We start from the raw sequence: 22,843 nt of genomic DNA, 5'->3' as shown, positions 1-22,843 counted from the left end.
AAATGTATTGTTTATATTATATATTTAATTGTTCTCTTATAAGTGTAATTTAAATAAATAATTTTTTTTAATAAAGGAGAATTCATTAAAAATATGGTGTCATAAAGAGACTTTCTCACTCATGTCTAAAAAATAGAGTAAAGAGGGAAAAAAGAAAATTGAATATTAAAATAAAATGTCATATATATATATATATATATATAATTTTATAGGGTTTAGGTCATATATATAATTTTTTATTTGTCTCATTTATCCAAATATTTTTGTTCTTTTTGGATAACATATCCTCATTGGCCTCACAAGTTATGTCAATTTATAAATTTGATTTTTTTTAAATCTTTAAATTAATTGAAAATATTAGTTGAAATAAATTTCTAGTTTCATTTTTATAAATAAATATATTGAATAAAAATATTTTTTAAAAATAATTATCAACTAAAAAGTTATTTTTATAAATACTTTTTAATAATTATAAACTCAAGCGGAAAACCTAAAATGAATTGACAAAAGCAAGCCGGTTTACAAAATTGTTGACCTTCTATTTAAATATCAACGTTGTGGTTATTGTCTTCCTCCTTATATATTTATGGCTTATATAGGAAATTTTCAAATAATATTGTTTTAATTAAAAGTGAGACATTTGAGTAAAAATATAATATAAATATCTAATGACAAATAAAATATTATTAATTTAGTTGACAATTAAATTTTTTTCACATGATAAACCCTCACCCTATAAAAGTGTTAATGGAACCCAAAATTTAGGAAAAACTCACATTTTTACAAAAAAAAAAAAAAACTAGATCACATTTTTTCAAACAAAAAACCGTGATGATGGCATGATTTTCTTTAGAAATAAAAAGCATATTTTTGTTACACTATATATATCCAAATCCGATGGATTGGAGTAATGCAAACTGCATAAATTAAGAGAGGGAGTTTATAGATAACGGGTCGGTCTCTTGACTTTGAATAAGACATCCCTAATAATTTGTTGATGAATTAATGGTGTAATCGACTTCAATCAATCAAGATAAATAAATGATGGATGAAGGATGATATATTTCCTTCGACAAAAATGAAATTCAAATTTAACATTCAATACACTGAATCATGGAAACCAAAATCATCCGATCCTATATTAGCAATTATCCAGAAAACTTCCCAATAATCCAGATGATTATAAAGAGTATGTAACATACTTTGAAACTAGTCAAGTCCTGTCAAGCCTAAAGATGATCAACAACAAATATAACCTGATCAGTTTCTTTTGGATTTGGATTTGGATGGATCCTTCCTTCTTTGCAGCATTTGGTTTGATACAAAACCCTAATTAATTAACCAGCAGGCCAGCCAGGCAGCTATAGTTGAGTGTGAAATTGATTGATTGATTAGTCCTGAAAACCAGTAATCTCCCAAATTGCATTTCTAACCTTACTTAGATCCCTCCCTTTCAGAGTCCTCCCAAGTCCTTCATAAACCGAATACGCTACTGCAGTCGCCTTATTATTATCCAACTCTCTCGCCACCAACACGTGCGGCGGTACTACTACTCCATCGCCAAACAAGTCCACGTCCACGTCCACGTCCACGCTCCTCCTCTTCGACCACTCCGGAACGTCCACAGGAACCGATGCGGACCTCACCGCAACCTTCGATCGCCTCTGCCACGACGTCGCAGTCTTCGATGCCGCCGCCGCCGCCGCCGCCGATTGAAAATCAACCGGCGAGTTCCATACGTCCGATTCGTCGAGTTCGTACATGGAGGAGTCTATGACGGTTGGATAGTTTCGATCGATGGAGAAGAAGAAGGATTTAGATTTGGAGAATTTGTTTATAGAATTCGCCATTATCTATCTCTCTTCTAATTTATTTCCAGAGAGTTTCAATCGCCTTGTTTTGGTGATCGATCATCATTTAATTTATATGAATTCCCCTACTACACGTGTAACGCATACAATGAACAAACGTCGTCTTTCTTAACTGCATGCGCTTCTAAATTACTCAAATACCCCCAATCGTTTCATCTTATTTCAACACTTGCACGAATCCCTATCGTTCATGGTAGATATGCATTCACCATTTTTAATCATCCATATTATATATTCAAAATGAAATAAACTAATTTTAAAAGATAATAATATAAGAGAAATTAGCCAAGCAAAAGAAAAAAGGAAAAGAAACACGTAACGACAATTTAAGCCCATACGGTATATTGCATTATTTTTGTCTCCATCCATCATGTGAAAATAATAAAATAATAAATTATCATAAGTTTCTATACCACCAATATGAAGATCACATCCCTTTTAGTGATCACTTTATGTAGCACACAATATTTATATTATATTTGAAAACTATTGAAAAATAAGATTTGACCGAAATCATTTTGAAATAAAATAAGCTCATAGTTTTTTTTTTTTCCTTTTGAATTATAGGACTAGTTTGATTCACTTTAAAAACTTAAATAAATCGCAATTTTGCAATATGTTGTTACAATTATTGGAATGAATAAATTACTGTAAATAAATCAACTTAAATATGTTTTAAGTTCGGTATTCAATCAAATTAACATGTAATTTGTTTGCACTCATATTACAAGGGTTTTCTACAGAATTCCTGGATATTTTTGTTGTGATTCATTAATTGTTCTTGAAACGTCCATATTGCAGGCTCGATGACATGCATGTCTTTCTATTTATTTTATATTATCTTGTTTTATATTTTTCTTATTTTCTGTGCACGTAATGATGTCACAAGTGATTATAAATTTGGTAGAGATAAGTGACAGTTTTATATCTCTCATGCACAACAGAACTTATGATATAATTTAACTTAAAAATTGAATTTATTCGTATATAAGATTTATTATGAAATTGAAACACATATGCTAATTTTATGTTTTAGAAAAAGTAACATATGATTTATTAGTATTTATTCAAAATTTGGTAAGAAACAAATAAAATCATTGTTGCGGGTTATCTGGAATACTTTTCAAATGATATTTCATCTCATCTATCATTAATTACTTAAATATATTATTTAAATAATTCACTTTTATATCTAATAATATATATTTTCAATTAACCAAGTTCAAACAAGACCCAATTAATTATTGGAAATGCTTCAATAACCTATTTCTCACGGTCCCACCTCTCGTGGTTAGAAAAGGTCTTTTATTTAAGTTTATTTTTTAAAAGACAAAAGGTATTAACATGTGTAATAAAATAATATATATTTTTTTAGTATTTTAATTAATAATCTTCTACCATTAATGTCACAATGGATAAAAATAAATAAATTATTTAAATAATTCTGATGGAAAAATTCAGAATTCAGAGATGGTTGAGATTTGAGAGGACCAAATAGGAGGTGGGTCTTCATTTCAAGGAACCAAGATTCTTATAATTATCCACTTGAGAGCTTGGTTGATATTGAATTATTTTGTATTTTTATTGTTTTCATAATTATTTAACTAAAAAATAGATTATTTGTATTTATAATTTATTAAATCATTACAATATATTTTCTTTATATTTAAATAAAAACAGAGTATATATGCAATGTTACAATTAGTGGAATGAACAGGGTCATTCATACACACTACATTCCTCAATTTTGCACCTGATAGCCGTATAATCACAAATGTAAAAAATTTAGTATGTCGACCTATCCTAGCATAAACATGGTTTTTCATGGTTACAAGTCAACTCGGCTAGTTTTAAATTAAATGATAATATTTTATTTATAGTAAAATCGACGCAAAAACAACGGTTAAGTAACCAACAAGTCTCACACACGGTTGGTTGGCCCTGCAATAAACCCTTGACTAGGTATACTCATTCCCATGGCCGTGAATTAGAATTTTTAAACAATAAATAATTCTCTTTTTTTTTAACTAAAGCTTAATGTATTTTTTATAAAGTATTATCATGAAATTATTATTTATCATAATTACTTTAGGGTGAGGGACGAAAACATATATGTGTTATTTTTCTTATAAATTGTGGTATCAAAACAGCATGATGTCCAATTCTCATATCATTAACTAAACCTAATAATTCTCTTTTTGATTCAACTTTTATTATAATTAAGATTTTATGGAACTAAATTTCCCTATTAGTTTCAATTTCTTCTACATTTCGTTAATATCTTACTATAGTTGCTGGAAAGTTCAAAGTTACAGATTGGCTAACTAAGATTAGGATTATTTAATTTGGTCCATTTAATTTAGATATCATATGATTAATACTCTTAATCAGATATATAATTAATTATCACAAATCTCCCACTTCTTAGAGGGGGCATATATAAATCAAATAGAGTAGTTGTTACTTAATTTTATTGTTAAAGAAAGGAGACAGGATAATATTATTGATTGATTTTGTACTAGCTATAAAACGTTTTATTCTATATAATCAATCAATCATTGCACATGTAGAAATAATTAATGAGCTTATAATAATATCAAGCTACCTAGCTAGCTAGCCACATATATTTCATCAATTCCATCTCCATATTTTTAATAAAAATAAATTTAATTCAATAAAATGTTAATTTATAAACAATTATAACAATTGTATTTCTTAAATAAAATTATTACATATGAAAATATTCAGTTGTACAATGCTTTAAATCAGATGTTAATTTCTAATTAACATGGAGATAGATGGCTCTGGACCTCTGGCCAGCCTAATTAATTACATGGAGATATTTTTTTAAAGTATAAAACAATTTTCAATAATACAGTTAATTATATAATAATAATAATTATAATTATAATAACAGCTAGCTAGCTGATACAAGCTCGATCATGCATACAGATAATTTGATCTGGCATGCATACTGAATTTTATTATTATAAATCTTATATTATTCAATTACTCATGACAATTATATATACCTACTTCAGTTGTCTTCCAGGTTTTTATTTATTTTAGTTTATAATTTTAAAATAACTAATAATATAACAACAAATCAAATACTATAAAAATGTTGAAGAAACGTTTAAGGTATAAATTGAATAGTAAAAAGTTGAGATTAATTGTTATATTTTGTGTTATGTAAATGGTCAATTTAAACTTTTTGAAGTTTTGTTTGAAAAAAAGTATCTATATTAAAAAATAATAAATATATTTTTTTGAAGTAAAACGAAAAAAATAACATAAAAATAAAAATAAAATATAAAAAAAAGTTACTCAATAATTAATATAACTTAATAGATCACAAAACGATGAAATATTAGAAGATTTTTATATAAATTTACATATTTTTCTCTATTTTTTACCACACTTTTGGAGAAAATGAATAAAGATATTATATATGTAGGCATAGATAATAATACATTTTTTAATGAGGAATAAGAGCATCTCCAGCGCATGACCTGTGCCCGCATGGGACAGCGTGGAAAAGGGCAGGTAATTGGTTTTTTTCATTTTTTGCATTGTAGATAAAAGCAAAAAGAGGGCAGTGCCCTCTATGCCGGTCATGCCCTCCTCTGACTTTTTCATCATTATATAATATAATATATTATATAATATAGGAATATTAGTTATATATTTAATTATAATATTTTTTCTTACTATTTTTAAGTAACATTATAATAACATTAAATAAATATATATTCTAAAGTTTTACTATAAAATAGGAATATTAATTATAAATTAAATAATAATAATATTAATTATATATTTAATTATAAAAATATTATAATATTTTATTATAATATAGAAATATTAATTATATATTCTCAAATTTTCCTATAATATAGGAATATATGTTATATATTCTCAAATTTATTCGTTTTTAATATTATAATATATTTTAAATTATAAAAATATTTTATATTTTCTATTAATTATATTAATATGTCTTAAGGGTGAAATTTTAAATTCTCCTATAATATATATAATACAGGAATATTACTTATAAATATATCTAATTAATAAATATATTTTTTAAATAAATTAATATATTTTTTATTAATTATATTAACACGTGAGTTTAAAATCTCAAATTTTCCTATAATATAGCTATAATATAGGAATATTAGTTATAATATTCCTATATTATAAATTAGTTATTTATTTAAAATATTATAAATAAAATTTATTATTTAGATAAGAGGGCGGGCGGGCGGAAGCATTGGAGTGTTTTGGACAACTACAATGTGTGTCCGTTTTCTGCTGATGTGGAATATTGATTTCACAAAATAAGAGGGCAGAGGTCCTGTGCGCTGCTGATGCTCTAACCAACTCTCTTTAGTTACATTCCATATTAATGATAATCGGGTCCCAAAAAAGACTTTAATAATTTAACACTCAATGACATATAATATGTTTACCGAATAATCCTAATTCTGAACTCAACACATTTGTAAACTTCGTCTTTCTTCTATTCAAAGTTTTATCTCCCGAATTAAAAAATATTTATAAAAGAAAACTCACAATTATGCCCACAACTTTATAAACTTTTATATCGAGTGGAATGAATTTTCTTTAAGCATGAATGACCACGGACAACTCCAAATCAAATATTGAGAAAAGAAGTGAAGACTTTAAAATGGTATTAACTATGATAAAAAAAAAATCAAAGAAATAAAGGTCATGACTCATGAGCTCCACACACTATAAATGAACTCAGAATTCCAGACTTAGTTCCATTTTTCAAATTGACCCAAGATTTTGGATAATTGAGTAATTTATCTAAATTTCTTTGATGATTAGTTATTGGACTCTATAAGAATTTTTTGTAATTCCATTAAGAACTTCTTAATTAATTGGTTAGGTTGTTAATGGCAAATTTACAATAATGGATTTTAGAATAACATGATTTCCATTAATGTATTAAAATGACCCATAAAAATTGAATTTTCAATTATCAATGTCTATCCTCGAGTGATTTGGACCCACTTTTCAAGATATCATTACACCTTAATATTTACATGGACCATTTAAGAAAAAAAAAGTAAAAATCAGACCAAACCATCAACAACTTTGGTATTGATGTTATCTTTTTTCTTAATATTCTTTGTCTTTTTCTTTGTTTGTTACTATTTATTAATCGCGTGCAATTAATTTGTTTCTATGTCCATATATGTATTCGTTATAAAAATTTGACCGTTGAGGTCCTTGAGAATAATTATTCTAGACATTTTTCTCCTTGTCTAGTCGCAATTAAAAATTGAAATAAAATGGAGTGGCTAGCGTTGTCTTTGTATATAGGAGAGAGAAATTTAGAGCCGTTTGGTGACAATTATGGAGGATGAAAATGGGGACCATTCTAAAAGATTAGGGTTTAGGTTTCTTGGGCGGCGCTGGCTGATAATTACATTACACTATATAATAAATATATCCTTTTAATTTTATCATTATGCTTTTTAAGCCCAATTCAAATAAGGACGACATTACACCTAATGTTATATTTGACAGCATCTACTCTATCCCGTGGGTGGGTTGTACAATCTTTTAAAATATAAATAAATTTATATATAAGATATTATTAGTGTTTTTTTTTAAATCATCAATTTATATTAAAAATGATAAAAATCGTTTATTGTCGAGCTCATATATCTTTAAAAAAACGAATAATTCTCTAATCTATTTTACAATTTTTTTGATCGAATACGAATCAGACGAATACAATCATTAAAAGTTCGATAATTTATCTCCAACAAAATAATTCACAAGAAAATAATCGGGATGTAACTCAAATATGTATTACAACATATTAGCCGTTTCAATTCAAACTTTACGGCTATATCAAAGATTTGTGTATCACCTAAGAAATCTCAGTTATATTCCACAAAACAAAAGACTTTATATACTAATCACCATTAAAAATGCAAAAAGTAAGTATCTGATTTTACATTTTATGACAAATATGACAACTTACCATAATATAATATCACTAATATCCCAGAGTTGCGCCTATCAAATTAAGAGATTAAAAAACACACCACCTTCAATTACATATATCATTTACATTCTACTCTTATCTTTAGAATTTTAGTCTTCTACAATGTCAAAATCAAGACTTTCCAATAGTGACTTAGATGTTATTAGTAAAAAATATAACTAGTTAAATTTGATTAATTTTTAAGTAATTAAAGAGATAATTAAGAAGCAACTTTAAAATTGTTTAGGTTGGTAAGAAGATGAATAAATAAAACATTAATTTAAGTTATCTTCTTCTTCTAGGTCTCTCTCATAGCTTCTCTCTCCGCCCATAAATACCATAGGATCCTCCACTTACTTTCCCATTCCATTCACTCCCCTTTCACTTTATCTGTAACACTCACACTATCTCTCTGTACTAGATCAGGAAATTAATAAGTGCACATGGCGAAAGAAGTTGAAGTGGCCGAGCCGGGTTCTTTCTCGGCAAAGGACTATCACGACCCACCGCCGGCTCCACTCATAGATCCGGCGGAACTCACTCAATGGTCCTTCTACAGGGCCGTAATCGCAGAGTTCATAGCCACCTTGTTGTTCCTCTACATCACCGTCCTAACCGTCATCGGTTACAAAAGCCAAACCGACCCACTTAAGCCCGGCACCAATGAATGCGACGGCGTTGGAATCCTAGGCATTGCCTGGGCCTTCGGCGGCATGATCTTCATCCTCGTTTACTGCACCGCCGGAATCTCCGGTCAGTTACAATAAGATTCTAATTGTTAAGTTCTATAAATGATTTATGTCAAATTTAATTAAAATTTGTGTTTGGGCATGCGCAGGAGGACATATTAACCCAGCAGTAACATTCGGTCTGTTCCTGGCACGAAAGGTGTCGTTGGTCCGTGCTCTTATGTACATGATAGCACAGAGTGCCGGTGCAATCTGTGGGGTGGGATTGGTCAAGGCATTCCAATCGTCTTACTACGTAAAGTACGGTGGCGGGGCTAACTCGGTTGCGCAAGGCTACAACACGGGTACGGCGGTCGGAGCCGAGATCATCGGCACCTTTGTTCTTGTCTACACCGTCTTCTCAGCCACCGATCCCAAGAGAAACGCAAGAGACTCCCATGTTCCTGTAAGAACCAAACCAAACCAACCAACCAAGATAACACCTTTTTAAGTCCTGTTTGTTTTATTTCTAATTTAAATTACTTTGAACTTGAAGGTATTGGCTCCACTTCCAATCGGATTCGCTGTATTTATGGTTCACTTGGCGACCATACCCATCACCGGAACTGGAATTAACCCGGCCCGGAGTTTCGGGGCAGCAGTCATCTACAACGATAAGAAGGCGTGGGATGACCATGTAAGTAATTGTTTTATAGGGACCTAACTATCAATAATAGAAAGATTGAGGGGTTAATTTTGAATTTATGTTTGTGAAATGCAGTGGATATTCTGGGTTGGACCATTTGCTGGGGCAGCTGCAGCAGCAATCTATCATCAGTTTATTCTAAGGGCAGCAGCCATCAAGGCTTTAGGATCATTCAGAAGCAATGCTTAATAATAATAATAATATTTATTATTATTATTATTTAAGCCACCATTCTCCATCTCAATAACAAATTAGGGTTTCCCCTTCTCATCTTGCCTCTACACGTGTCAAGATCTGGAAGGGTTGCTCAGAATTGTAAATTTATCATCCCCACTCCCCAAAAAAAAAAAAAAAAATTATGTTTGTGTATTTCTTTCTTTATTATTATTCTCTTTTATTTTCATGATCATGTATTTGGTGGATCCTTTATTTGAGTGTAATTTATCATGTTATTTCAGAGCTCGATCTTCTTCTACTTCTGTTTGTCTTTTACTTAACCCTTCAAAGCATAAAATTCTTAGAACTATTTAAAATATGATGGTCGGTTCCTAATAATTAGTTTACTAGTAATATTAAAATATTAATTAAGAAATGTGATATAAAAAAGAACAAAAATCAATGAGATAAGAACAGAAGATGCTCTTCGATCCTTCTAGTAATATTAATTATGTGTTGTCACTATATAATTATCAAATAATTAATTATGTAGTTAGCTAGACTATATACCCACTATAATTAATTAATCAAAATGTGTATGTTTGGTCTCTCCTTCTTGTCTTAATCCTTAACTACTCTCCCTCCTCCATAATTAAGCTTAATTTTTTATTTATTAAAATATCATACTTCATTAATGATTACTGAACCACTTAGACACATGAATTCTTTTGTCAGAGAATTATCATTTTATAACAAAAGTGATTTATGACAAAGGTTTATTATATGAATGTATTTTTGTTGTTTTCATTCATTTTACTATTCACCAAATATAATTAAATTTCTTGGTAGTATTTTTTTAATTATTAACATGACCTTTACATTTAAAATGATAAATATTTAGTAAGAATGAACCTGGGATTTTCTGTCTACATCAAATTATAATATTACAATATAATCAGATATAGTAGCTTCAATTAAGATTTTCCTGTACAAAATTAAAATAAAATATAGTGGAGTTTACCTGTTTTATTTATTTATTTAATTTATAACATATATATAAAACCTTATCTACAGCTTAGACATAAGTTAATAATTGTAGGGTTTCATATATGGATAATGATGAGCTAGCTGGCTTCCATGCCCATGTGTTGGATTCCCTAGCTATAAACTTTATTTTAAAGTATAGATATACTTTTGTTTTATTATATATAACAATAACATCAATTGTACAAAAATTACTCATACAACTACAAATAATTATAATTTTTTTAATTTCCTACCCATTGATACACTCATTTGAAATATTCCTTATATACTACTAAAAAAGGTTGCCTTAGTATTTAAAATATCTTGATTAATAATTTACTTCAAACTTAAAAACAATATAAAAAATGATATAATATATAGAAATAGAGCATATAATACAATACTTTATGAAAAGGTGGGATGTCCCTCTTCCTTAGGTCTCTCCTTATCATAGAGTTGGCTTGCCTTGCCTTACCTCATCAACCTTATCTTCTTTCCTAACTTATTATGACTTTAATTATTTTATTTATTTATCTATTTTGCTAAACTATTATTATATATAATGACACTTTAATTTCTTTACAAATTGAGTAGGTAAAAGTTTAATGTTGTTGCTGATGCACTCCTATCTGCTTCATTAAGAATTGTTTTCTTCTCCCTAATTTATTAATAATATTTATGTGTTATTATTGGTTTAATATTCAATATATTTTATAAAGGGGTTATTCATGTGATTAATTATCTCTTTTTTTTTTTTTTAAGTTTTTCATTATTCTATGTCTGTTCTGTAACCAAATTATTTAAGTAGTCTTTATTTTTTTAACTATTACTATGAATAGATGGTTACTGTAATTTTACCTAACATTTTATTTATTTGTATATATTTATTGTATGTATAGTCCCCACCTCCACCCAGGCATGAGCAAATGGCATCTTTAGGTACCATGTTGTTTTCTTTTTCATCCACACATTTATAAATGGGTTTTCTTTTCATTTTTTTTAATTCTTCAAATTATTATTTTTAAGAAGACATGTCTCCATATTCCTTAATGTCCACATAAGTCAAATATTTCAACCTGAGGTGATAATTTTGCTGTCCAGAAGATATATGAACACTCTAGATTCATGATGATGTGTTTACTTTTCTTAAGAAAATAAGAAAAAAAACATGTTTTTCATCTTTTAGAATATAAACATTTATGGCTTTGTTTTGATGTTGGTTGTTTGGGTTTTAATAATGAGTTTTTTTTTTTTTAATTGGTTGAATTATTGTTATGTCTTTTTATATTTAAAATTTTATAAAAATTAAATAAAAATATTTTAATTAATAACTTGAGAGTGATTTAATTATTAAAAATAACATGTAAATTTTGGATAAAAATCATCAAATAACCAACATCAAACAAGTTCTTATTATTCACTAAATAATGGAAAATTAACCACTTTGAAAAAATGGATCATAACAAAAGAAAATGCTGGCCATTATTTGGGTTATTTAAAGGTTATAAACTTATTATTTTATTTAATATAGAAGGTGATTTTTTTAATTATTAAAAAAGTTTAATATTTAATTGAAATTTTATTAAAAAATAATAATTTAATATTTAAGAAAAATATGTGACGAGATAAAGGAATATTAAAAAAAAACAAATTTCAAATAATCAAATATCAAACAAAATGATGAGCCCGCAACGGAAATTTAACGAATGACCATAAAGATTCACTTATTTGACTTTTTGGCGCTGGTGACACCTTTTTCTTTTTTTAAACGAATTTGTCTCTGTCGCGAGACGTCCTCAATCGCGAGACGCAACCAACATTCGCGAGATGTAACTGGCATTCGCGAGACGCAACCGACATTCGCAAAACGCAACCGACAATCGCGAGACAATTTTTTTTTCACACGACATCTGGTTGCGTCTCACAACGGGGGCATTTTCGTTAAAAAAAAGTGTCAACAACGCATTTATTTTATGCGCTGGCCAAAAAGTCAAATAAACTGATTTTTAGGGTCATTTCATCAAATTTCACGGCAACAACTTGGAGAAAAAATGTAAAGCGAAGTCTGGTAACTTTCTGTACATTTAAATTTAACCACAAACTTATTAAATACAGTAAAATGCTCCAAACTAAAAATTAGGATTTTCAAAATTGTAAAAATCACGTAAAATTAATAAGTTATTTAGTTTACAATTTAAAATTAAAATATGTGTAGAGTTCAGAATTAAGTGGTGTTTTATATCATATATATGGTATATATGTGGTATAAGTCTCTTCATTCCTTTACTCTTTTTTTTTTACAAAAAATTGGGTGGATGAATATAGAAGCAATCTTATAAATTTGTCGAAAAGAGGACATCCAAATGAAGTGACACTAGCTAGGGTTCATTATAGAGACAAAAGTTTGTTTTTTAAAAGTAAACATTACTTGTGTTAATTGTTACATTTACTTTTAGTTGTTTTTCTTATATTCTTGCACTATTTTAAAGTTAGGGTTTCAACATAAGACACTTCATTTGAAATCATGGTCTTTTATGAAAAGTGATAGCGGAGAGAAATTGAGAGAGTTAATTCAATGTTACCCATACATGAAGGGCCTATATCCACTAAGTCACGCCCACTTATATAAAGAGAAAAAAAATTAATAAATAAAGAAAGTGATGCTTCACTTTTGTATATATGTATCGTTTTATGAGTGAAATGTAAACAATGCTTTTATGGGTAACATCCAAATATCAGAGAGAAATGTGAGAAAATAATGTGATGATTATTGAAAAAGGATAAAAGATAAGAGAGAAAAACAAAATTTATTATTTTTTTAACAAAGACATTCCTTCCCTTCTTTCTTTCAAATTCTCTCATCTATCAATTTCTTGTCTTTTATTTAGGTAAAATAGAGATTGGCATTAAAACCAATTTTTTTTTATCTAAACTTTAGTCGATTTTGGGATTTTTAGAAAGATACAAAGAGGTTTGTAGTTCAATTTAAGTGATCCAATTATTATTATTATGTTCCCCATTGCCTTACATATGCTTGCCCTTTACACAATTTTTAACCCTATATAATTTGGATAGAATATTTGGAAATTCAATATGGGCTCCATTTGGGCCCAAAATAGCACATGGTCTTGTTTAGGACATGTATAAATAACCTCAAGCAAGGCCCAAGATGTGCCTGAATCAATTATCAAAAGTTCATTTGAACTATCTATTTGTTAGAATCTAGGTCTTCAAATCCTTATATTATTTCTTGAACACAGTATGAGAAGCTTTATATTATATATATATATGAAAAAAACTATAAAAAAAAAAGTTCACTTAAACAATTAGCTCACTTATACATATGTATTAATAAAATATTTATTTAAATATATAAATTAAAAAATAAAATTTAACTGTGGCTTATTAAAAGAGGCTAAATTACCTTTGGTTAGTATATACGTTTAAATCTTTATATATATACAGTTGGTTAGGGTTAGTAAAGCTGAAACTAATTAAGTTAAAATGGCTTCAGTCTAATTAAACACAAATTAAAAGGGCCCACACACCCAACCGGGTATATGTAATGACCTTGTTAGGTTAATTTAATGAAATTGAATGAATAAAAGAAAAGGTAAGCATTTATTTTATATTAAATATATATTAGATAGTACAAGTTGTTTTTAAATGAAAACAGCAAAAAACTTGTGTGGCCGTATAATAGAGTCGGGAGGGGGAGGGGCAATAAGCATGTGAAGGAAGGAAGCTCTTGAAAACACGAGATTCAGAATTTGAGAGCTACCTTACCTATCTATCTATCTAGCGTGGAAGCTGAAATCATCATAATAAATAATAATAATAATAACAATATATACATATATGCATTGATTTCAGTTTCAGCATGCGTTTTCTGGCCTATTCTTCAATTCTTATTTATTTATTTATTTTGTATGTGTGTGTATGTAATCATTACTTTGAGATATTATTATAATTCATGTCATTCCTACTAGCTAACCCTTTTAAGTTAAGCAACTTAAAGTTTGCTTCTTATTATTATTATCATATATATTTTTGTGATAGAATTAAGCAATAATAATAATAATAAAAAAGATAGAACACAATGAGAGCATGATTATTCTGTTCTGTTCTGTTCCCTGCTTGTTTTGTTAATTAAGGCAAAGGCAGGGGATATGAAATTCTGCTCCAAGCAATCTTCCACTAGTTTGTATATATATAATAAGAAGCAAACTCACTCACTCCCATAACTCCAAGTATTATCATGGCTTCTTCTTCTTCTTCTTGTTGCATCATGATCATCACCATTATTAATCTGATCTATTTCTTAGGCTTAGCTCAAGCCCAAACCCAAGCCCTAGGAAGAGCTCCACATGGTTTAGCCAACGAGCATCCAGTAGCATTCTCTCCTTCAGCTTTCGACTTCTTCCATCCATGTTCCTCTCAATCGGAAGCATGTTCGCCGCTTCCCATGCCGGCTGCTGCTGCTACTGTTTCTTCCTCATTGGCACGGGAGAGTCGGTCGGGAACGGGTTCCAATGTTGCCGGAGCCCATGTGGGTCCTGGAGCAATTCTCGCCGTCGCCTTCGGGTGCGTGCTCGGAGTGGGAATCGTGGCTGCTGCTGCAATTGGAGTAGTACTGTTTTATGTGGTCGCGGTTAAGAGGAGGAGATCATCTAATACTCCTCCTCTCAAGCCACATGTTTGATCATCATTATCGATCTGGGCTAGCTAGCTAGACTGGGGTTGGACTGGACTGAGCTGATCTGGGCTAGGACCCTCATACTTTCATTTCAGAACCATCACATGTTTCTAATTATCCAATATATATATTACTCTTTTAATTAATTACTTATAATTCCTTCTTTCTGCATGCTTATAAATATAATATATTAACTTTTCATAATTATTTCGTTACAGGAGGAAATGAGTATATTTAAATAGTCGATTTAAGAGACCAAAATGTCACGTATTCAATTTCACTAATTTTTTAAAAATAAAAGTAAATAATTGTGTTCAGAGTCCACTTCGAAAAAAATAAAATATATTAAAAAAAAAAGTGACATTACCTTTTAATTTTGTAAAATATTAGATTTTAAAATTTTCTTTCAATATTTGTTTATCTGGCGAAAATTACTATTATCCATATTTTTCAAAACAACTTTAACTCAAATTCTTAAATTTGTCCATGTAGGCTGTGAGTAATGTTAATCCTCTTCCATTAAAAAAAAACAAATAAAAATTATTTGATTATAAGATAAGAAATCTATTTTTATCAGCTAAAACAAAAATATGCATTCCTATACAATAAGAATCATGGTATTCTTCTATGTATGAATAAATTTTGTTCAAAAAATCAAATGACAAGCACACAAACAAAAGTGAGAGTGAAAAGTCTATTTTTGTTAGATGATTATTTTATATTTTGGAGTTTCTATACTTTTTCATATTAAACAAATAAGATTTAATAACTAAAGTTGCTATGTTAGACGAGATATCTCTTTTACGATTATAGTTTTTTTTTTTTTTGTATTTTGTTTAAGTATTCATCTATATACCATGTTAATAGTGTACTTAAAAATGTGATTATAGACTTTTTGGACCATGCCCAACTTATTTAGCTAAAAGAAATGAGCAAAATACAAGTTGATCTCAACTCTCTTAACTTGGGGATTTGATTTTTTTTTTTAATTAAGTTGGCCCACGCTTAGGGCATGTCAACCCATAAAACAACTTCGCAAAGATTCAAACATAAGGGTGCCCAAATTAAATCTTGTATAATTTGAAACACTAAATTTTCTTAAACAAATAAAAAAGAAAAACAAAGAAAAAATGCATATCAAACTTAGGGTCAACAATTGTGTAATCCTGATAAGCATTAATTAGGTTCAAATTCATAAGTTAAAAAAAAAGAGAATAATGTATTTTAGCAAAAGAAAATTGGTTAAACTTTATAATATATATATATATATATATATATATATATATATATATAAACCTATATGAAATTAATGACTTCTTCTCTATATAAATATTTTAAATGTATTATTATATAACGATAAAATTAAAGAAAAAATATAATATATATATATATATATATATATATATATATATATATATATATATATATATATATATATATATATATATATATATATATATATATATATATATATATATAATTTGAATTTGTTTAATTTGTCGATATTTTTCAAACGTGTAACTAAATAAAAACAAGTAAACACTTTAATTAACTAAACTAATAAGATTTTATATTTTAAATTATACACAAGATTTGATTAACACTTGACATTTATAAAATATAGTCTCTACTATCATTCATTTTATATAAATATTTTATTATATTTATATATAAATAAAAATTTAACATATTAAATCATAATACTATATACATATAAATTAAAATAAGAAAAAAATATATAAAATAATAAAATTTATTTAGTATAGTTTTAAAAAGAACTAGTTAGAAAAAATATGATATAAATATTTATATATACAATTAAATAAATAAATATGTAACATTATATATTTATTATATATTAAAAATTAAATTAGAAGATAAATAATTTTAATTAAAATAAGATATATATAAGAGAAAAAATAAAAATAAAATTATTTTTATTAATAAATTATATGATATATTGAGAAAAATTAGAATATAATAATAATGTTATATATATCATTATTATTTTTTATTTAATATTAAGATAAGAGATTTAATTATTTTTATAAAAAGAATTATTTAGTATTTAAAAAAAATTAATTAGAAAAAATATGATATAAATATTTATATATAAAATTATTATATATTAGAAAAATAAATTAGGAAATAAATATTTTTAATTAGATTATATATATATATATATATATATATATATATATATATATATATATATAATATTTATATATATAAAAGAGTGAAAAAAATAAAATTTATTTTTATTAATAAATTTATATAATATATTGAGAAAAATTAGGATATAATAATATTGTTATATATATATATATATTATTTTTATTTAATATTAAGATAAAAGATATAATTATTTTTTTTATATATTTTTTTTAATATTTGCATAAAAAAGAGGAGGGATAGATGGAGAGAATTTAGAGAAATGAATGGAAAAAGGGAATGGTCTTCCATCAACTAATTAGTAGAAAAAATAAAAAGTGTGAGGAAAGAGAAATAAATTATTTTATTTTTTCGACCTTGCGCGCATTCATTTTCTTATTCTCTTCTCAATCATTTCTCATAAAAACTTATATATAGTTATTTAAAATATAACTTACAAAATATTTAAAGTGTTAACATTTTATATTTAAGACTATGATTCGAATCTCTCTAAAAAATAATTATTATATGTTAAGAATGTCAGGTTGAGTAATGTAAACATTGGTGAGAAAACCTAAAGGTTATGAGAGTGATTCAAAGCTTAAGATCATAATGAAAAGTTTTATCAAATGTTGGGAATGTCGTTTGAGTTAAGCATTATAATAATTACTGGTATATTGACTTATGATGCACACGAAAAAATAAAATAAATTCTATTATGATAAAAGATATAATTATTTTTATTATATAATTATAAATATTAAAATTTATATAATATATATAGTTATTTAATAACTTATAAAATATATATACACACAAAATCATAAAATTATTTTAACAATTAGGTGATTTAGCAATAAAATGTTAACATTAATTGATGAAATAGATGAAGTGGAATCAAAATGTGGATGGAGTTAGGGGTGTTCAATATTTGGTCTGAACCGAATATCCGACCGAATTCGAATTCACCGAATTCGAATAAACCGAATTCGAATTTCATTTTCGGTTTTCGAATCGAATTTTAAACCAATTCGAATTCAAATACGGTTTTCGAATTGGTTTTCGAGTTTGGGTTTCAACTCGAAAACCAAACCGAAAACCGAATTCATTTTTTATTATTTATTTTTCTAAACTTAACTTAAGAATAATTTCAAAATAATCAAACTAGAATATTTTGAATTAAGATTTATAATAAAAGAAAAAATGAAACAAAAACATTAGTGGTCTAGTGGTAGAATAGTACCTACCATGCTATAGACCTTGGTTTCAATTCTTGGTTGGTACATTTTATTTTGATTTTAAAATAAAAGAAAATTGAATTCGGTTTGAATTCGAATTATTCGAAGTTCAAATCGAATATAAAATTCGAATTCGGTTCGGTTTAAATAGAATTTATTCGAATTCGGTTCGGTTTTCGAATTGACGAAAAAAATCAAAAAATTCGAAGAAACCGAATTGTGGAACTCGAATAACCCGAAACCGAACCGATGAACACCCCTAGATGGAGTAATTATTATATGTGGGTGTGATAATATTGATTGATGAAGTGGAATCGAGAATGTTTAATTGATGAGAAAATCTATCTATTCAAATGCTTAAGATTAAACCCTTAAAGATTAAGATAATTTAGATAATATATATGAGTGGAAGTGGTTTTAATAATGTTTTTTTCTTTTTATTATTAGAATTATATATATATATATATATATATATATATATATATATATATAAATATATATAAATTTATAAAATACAATAAATATTTGATATTTTAATTTATAATGTTTCTAAATATATGTATTTATTTTTAAAATATATGTATATATTTTTAAAATATATATAAATTAGAAATGAAATTTAACTAAATATGTAATTTTTTTAAAGTGATTAAATTCTTTTTAATTTATTTATTATTATAAAAAATAAAATATGACATTATATATTTGAAATAATATTTTAGAATTGATAAAATTTTTTAAAAAATATCAATATATATTTAATATATTATTAACGAAAAAGACTGAAATAATTTTTTTTTTGTTAAAATAAAAATCGGTAAAACAAATTAATTAAAATATTTAAATTAAAATATATTTATCTAAACTTGTTAAATTTTAAATTTATTGAAAAATCTAACTGTGGCTTATTTATTATTATAAAAGAAAATTAAGATAGTTGAAAGAATATTTTATTATTCTTATATATATTTTTATTTAATTAATTTATTTATTTTTGTTAAAATTAAATCTTACTAAAATAATCAAAATTATTATAAATATAAAATTTTTAAAAATTTAAGTGTGTTAGTTAAATAATTTTTTAATATTTTTATTTTTCAAATAAATATATAATAATAAAGAATATTATACTCATAAATACGAAAATTTAACATACCCCAAATTATAATAATATTAAAAATTTAAGATAATATTTTGAAATTTTCAATTTAAAATAATCAAGAAGGAAGGTTAAAATTAAATTAAGATAATATTGTTATAATTAAACCCTAATTTAAAAAATAATTAAAAATTTAAAAATAATTTAAGATTAAAATATAGTATTTATTTATTTATTTATTTATTTGGAAAACGTTAAAACTATTTAAAATCCAAAAAGTGGAAGGGTTAAGAATCAAAACTACACAAGTCTTAACTAGGATTATAAGAATCTGATTAGTAGCAATCAAAAATACAAGAAATAGAGATTATAAACTGTATCCCAATCAGAATTTTTATTTCCATACCAACATGATGTTTCAACATATTGTCTTCCTCTTCCCCTTCCCCTTCCTCTTACAATGAACGAGGGATTAACTGAAGAGGTTGATGAATACTGCATATTCTCATCTTGATTTCTTTCTTTATATGAACTTGTTCTTATTTGATAGAAAGAATTACTCTTCAGAATTTCTGAGCTCTTCACCTTGTTATTCTCAAATTGAATTTTGAGATCATTGTCTTTAATTCTTCCAGCTTCATCTTTAGAATCTTCAACAACTTTAGATTTATCTGTATCAACATTGACATTCTCTTCTTCCTCTTGATTAACCTGAGTATTTTCCTCTCTGTTTTCATCAGTAACCACTTCAACTTGATTTGATTGAGAATCATCAACTATATCTTTAACATGATTAGGTTAAGGATCCACCTCCTTATTCGTATTGCTTTCTTCTTGTACATAATTTTCTTTATCTTCTGTTTCTCGTTCTTTAACCAGATTTTGCTCTTTAAAAATATGCACATTTGTATTGTTTTCTTGCATCTTTACTTTCTGACCATTATGAATTTTATGATCTTCTTCCTTAGCCAAATCACATTTTGGGCTTGCATGTTGGAAAGTATTGCAGTAAGAGCATCTATTTGGCCTCCACTCATAAGCGATTTCTATGACAGTAGGTTTTCTTTTCTGTCTACTACTGTCATACTTTTCGACAATGTGCTTCTAGGATGCACTTTAATGCTAATTCTAGCAAATGTTAGGTGCTCTTCTCCTTCAGTAATTGGATCCATGTACAATGGTCTACCCAATAAACCTGCAAAATGACTAAGGTTTTCAGAATTGTACATATGTGCATGTATATTCTAGAGTTTGAACCATATCTGTGTAGTTTCTTTTGGCTTACTCAATAGGTTCAAGTCTCCAGGACCATTTTCTAACTTCATACAATTGGATCCTATATATGTATGCCCATTTTCTAGAATTTTCTCTAGATTAGATCATTTCTTGAATTTAAGGAAATATAAATCATGGACATTTGCTGAAATCTTTTCCAGTTCTTTTCCTTTCCATTATTTCAACCGTTCATCTTTAGTAATTGGGAAGGATACTCTGTTTTCCCTACTTCATCTTTATATAGTTTTTCTCTACTTCAGTAGTCAATTTAAATTCAAATGGAGAATTCAGTATCTCCACTTTTGTCTGTGTATTGTCCAAGTATATTTTCCCTTTATAAGAATGATCTTCTGACTTTTTTTGCATTGTTGTTCTTCTAGACTTCACTAGTTTTTTATGTCGAGTTGCTCCTGATAGTATATGCCTTAGATTTGGGAGCCTTCATTAATTCCTTCATTGTAGCAACTGACCATTGAACATTTTCTTCATATTCTTCTTTATTCAACAGATTCCAGTCTTGAAGATAGTGGGTGTTGAGTTGAATTGTAATCTGTTGTGTTTTCTCCTTATTGATAACAATTTCTCCCCTTTTGGCATGCATAAGGTGCTTTGTAATCTGATTCTTGAGCCCAAACAGATTAGCTCTTTCATTATAGCCTATCTTCCAAGCTCCTTCATTATCCCATTGTTTTCTTGCATTATTTTCAATAGAAATTTTCCCATCAGTAGTTGGAGCAGACTGCTTAATTGTGTTGGTATCCTACTGTTCTTTGATAACTTCTTCAGAAATTCTTTCAAATTCTTTGACTGTTGGTTCCTTAATTCCTTCCAGCACAAAATCTATAACTTCTTTTGATTTATTACTTTTGTTCTTCCTCTTCCCCATATTGGCAGAGACAGAGTAGTAGAACAAATTAATTGCAGAAACCCTAAGAGATGATCAAAAGTAAACCGCAATCGAGAGCAAAATCTAACGGCGCTAACAAATGTACAAGAAACTCTAGACTAGCAACACTTAATGAACGGTGCAAGACAATACCGGGATGCCCGTGTCGATCGTAATGTGCCGCCTGTGCCTATTGTGTCGCCTGTGCCGATCGTGTCGTGCCCAAGACTGTTAAAATCTCGAGTTAACTCTTAAAATCTTACGATTTTACGATTTCACATATAGTTAACGAGTCTGATTTTAAGTAATTCTTAAATAGGTAAACTCTTACAAATTTAAATTTACGATAAAAAGATTTTACGAGTTTATAAATAATTTCGATTTTACGATTTTATACGATTTTACTTAAAAAAACAAATTTATATTAATTAAATTAAGAATTAAAGTTATTATTTATTTAAATTAATTAATTAATATAATTAATTTTTTAAATATAATTTTTATAGTGTTATTTATTTATTAATATTTTTTAATTAATTTTATATTAAAATATATAATTTCTTAAAATTGACTAAGTACAAAATACTTAATTATATATATATAAATAATAATAATATATAACTATTATTTTTTCAAATTAAACTCTTACGATTTCACGTAAACTCTAGATTTTACGAGTTTACAACTGGTAAACGATTCTACGCAAACTCTCGATTTTGACAGCCTTGGTCGTGCCGCTTGTGCTAGTGGCGATTCCTTTAATTATTGGTAATTCCAATGTCGATTTGATGACTAACGATGCAGGACAATATCGTGTCGTCCGTGCCTTTCTGCCTGAGCCTATCGTGCCGCTGTACCAATCGTGTCGTCTGTGTCGATCGTGTCACCCGTGCCGATCGTGCCGCATGTGCCGATCGCGAATCAAATCTCCAGAGCTACTTGATTATTAAACCGAGATCGCGAATCAAATCTCGGTTTAATATTGTATTTATTTTACTCAAACTTAAAAGGGTCGAAATAATTTGATTATGTTTTTAGACATAAAT

At 27.2% G+C, this 22,843-nt stretch overlaps 3 protein-coding genes across 3 annotated transcripts; 2 read left to right on the top strand and 1 right to left on the bottom strand.

Moving 5' to 3' along the window:
* Positions 1-1,116: 1,116 nt before the first annotated feature.
* Positions 1,117-1,883, bottom strand: LOC124927974. The gene has a single exon (XM_047468487.1). The coding sequence runs from the start codon at positions 1,848-1,850 to the stop codon at positions 1,392-1,394; it is 459 nt and encodes a 152-aa protein (XP_047324443.1). The 5' UTR covers positions 1,851-1,883; the 3' UTR covers positions 1,117-1,391.
* A 6,382-nt stretch (positions 1,884-8,265) lies between these two features.
* On the top strand, positions 8,266-9,726 carry LOC124925794 (aquaporin PIP2-7). Its single transcript, XM_047465896.1, has 4 exons — positions 8,266-8,649; positions 8,735-9,030; positions 9,121-9,261; positions 9,346-9,726. The coding sequence occupies exons 1-4, from the start codon at positions 8,340-8,342 to the stop codon at positions 9,457-9,459; spliced, it is 861 nt and encodes a 286-aa protein (XP_047321852.1). The 5' UTR covers positions 8,266-8,339; the 3' UTR covers positions 9,460-9,726.
* A 4,938-nt stretch (positions 9,727-14,664) lies between these two features.
* Positions 14,665-15,344, top strand: LOC124928044. The gene has a single exon (XM_047468574.1). It carries the CDS (start codon positions 14,711-14,713, stop codon positions 15,152-15,154), a length of 444 nt encoding a protein of 147 aa, XP_047324530.1. The 5' UTR covers positions 14,665-14,710; the 3' UTR covers positions 15,155-15,344.
* The last annotated feature ends 7,499 nt before the right edge of the window (positions 15,345-22,843 follow it).

The sequence above is a fragment of the Impatiens glandulifera genome, chromosome 2, assembly GCF_907164915.1.
Source record: "Impatiens glandulifera chromosome 2, dImpGla2.1, whole genome shotgun sequence".
Lineage (NCBI taxonomy): Eukaryota > Viridiplantae > Streptophyta > Magnoliopsida > Ericales > Balsaminaceae > Impatiens > Impatiens glandulifera.
The sequence above is the reverse complement of the archived record's forward strand: the minus strand, read 5'-3'. Positions and strand labels throughout refer to the sequence as shown.

What these genes read in the sequence shown, in the direction of transcription:
- LOC124927974 (XM_047468487.1), bottom strand. Translation starts at nt 1,850, where the DNA reads ATGGCGAATTCTATAAACAAATTCTCCAAATCTAAATCCTTCTTCTTC.
- LOC124925794 (XM_047465896.1), top strand. Translation starts at nt 8,340, where the DNA reads ATGGCGAAAGAAGTTGAAGTGGCCGAGCCGGGTTCTTTCTCGGCAAAG. An exon ending in CTGCACCGCCGGAATCTCCG is followed by an intron (nt 8,650 to 8,734) that starts GTCAGTTACAAT and finishes GGGCATGCGCAG; the next exon opens with GAGGACATATTAACCCAGCA. An exon ending in AGAAGGCGTGGGATGACCAT is followed by an intron (nt 9,262 to 9,345) that starts GTAAGTAATTGT and finishes TGTGAAATGCAG; the next exon opens with TGGATATTCTGGGTTGGACC.
- LOC124928044 (XM_047468574.1), top strand. Translation starts at nt 14,711, where the DNA reads ATGGCTTCTTCTTCTTCTTCTTGTTGCATCATGATCATCACCATTATT.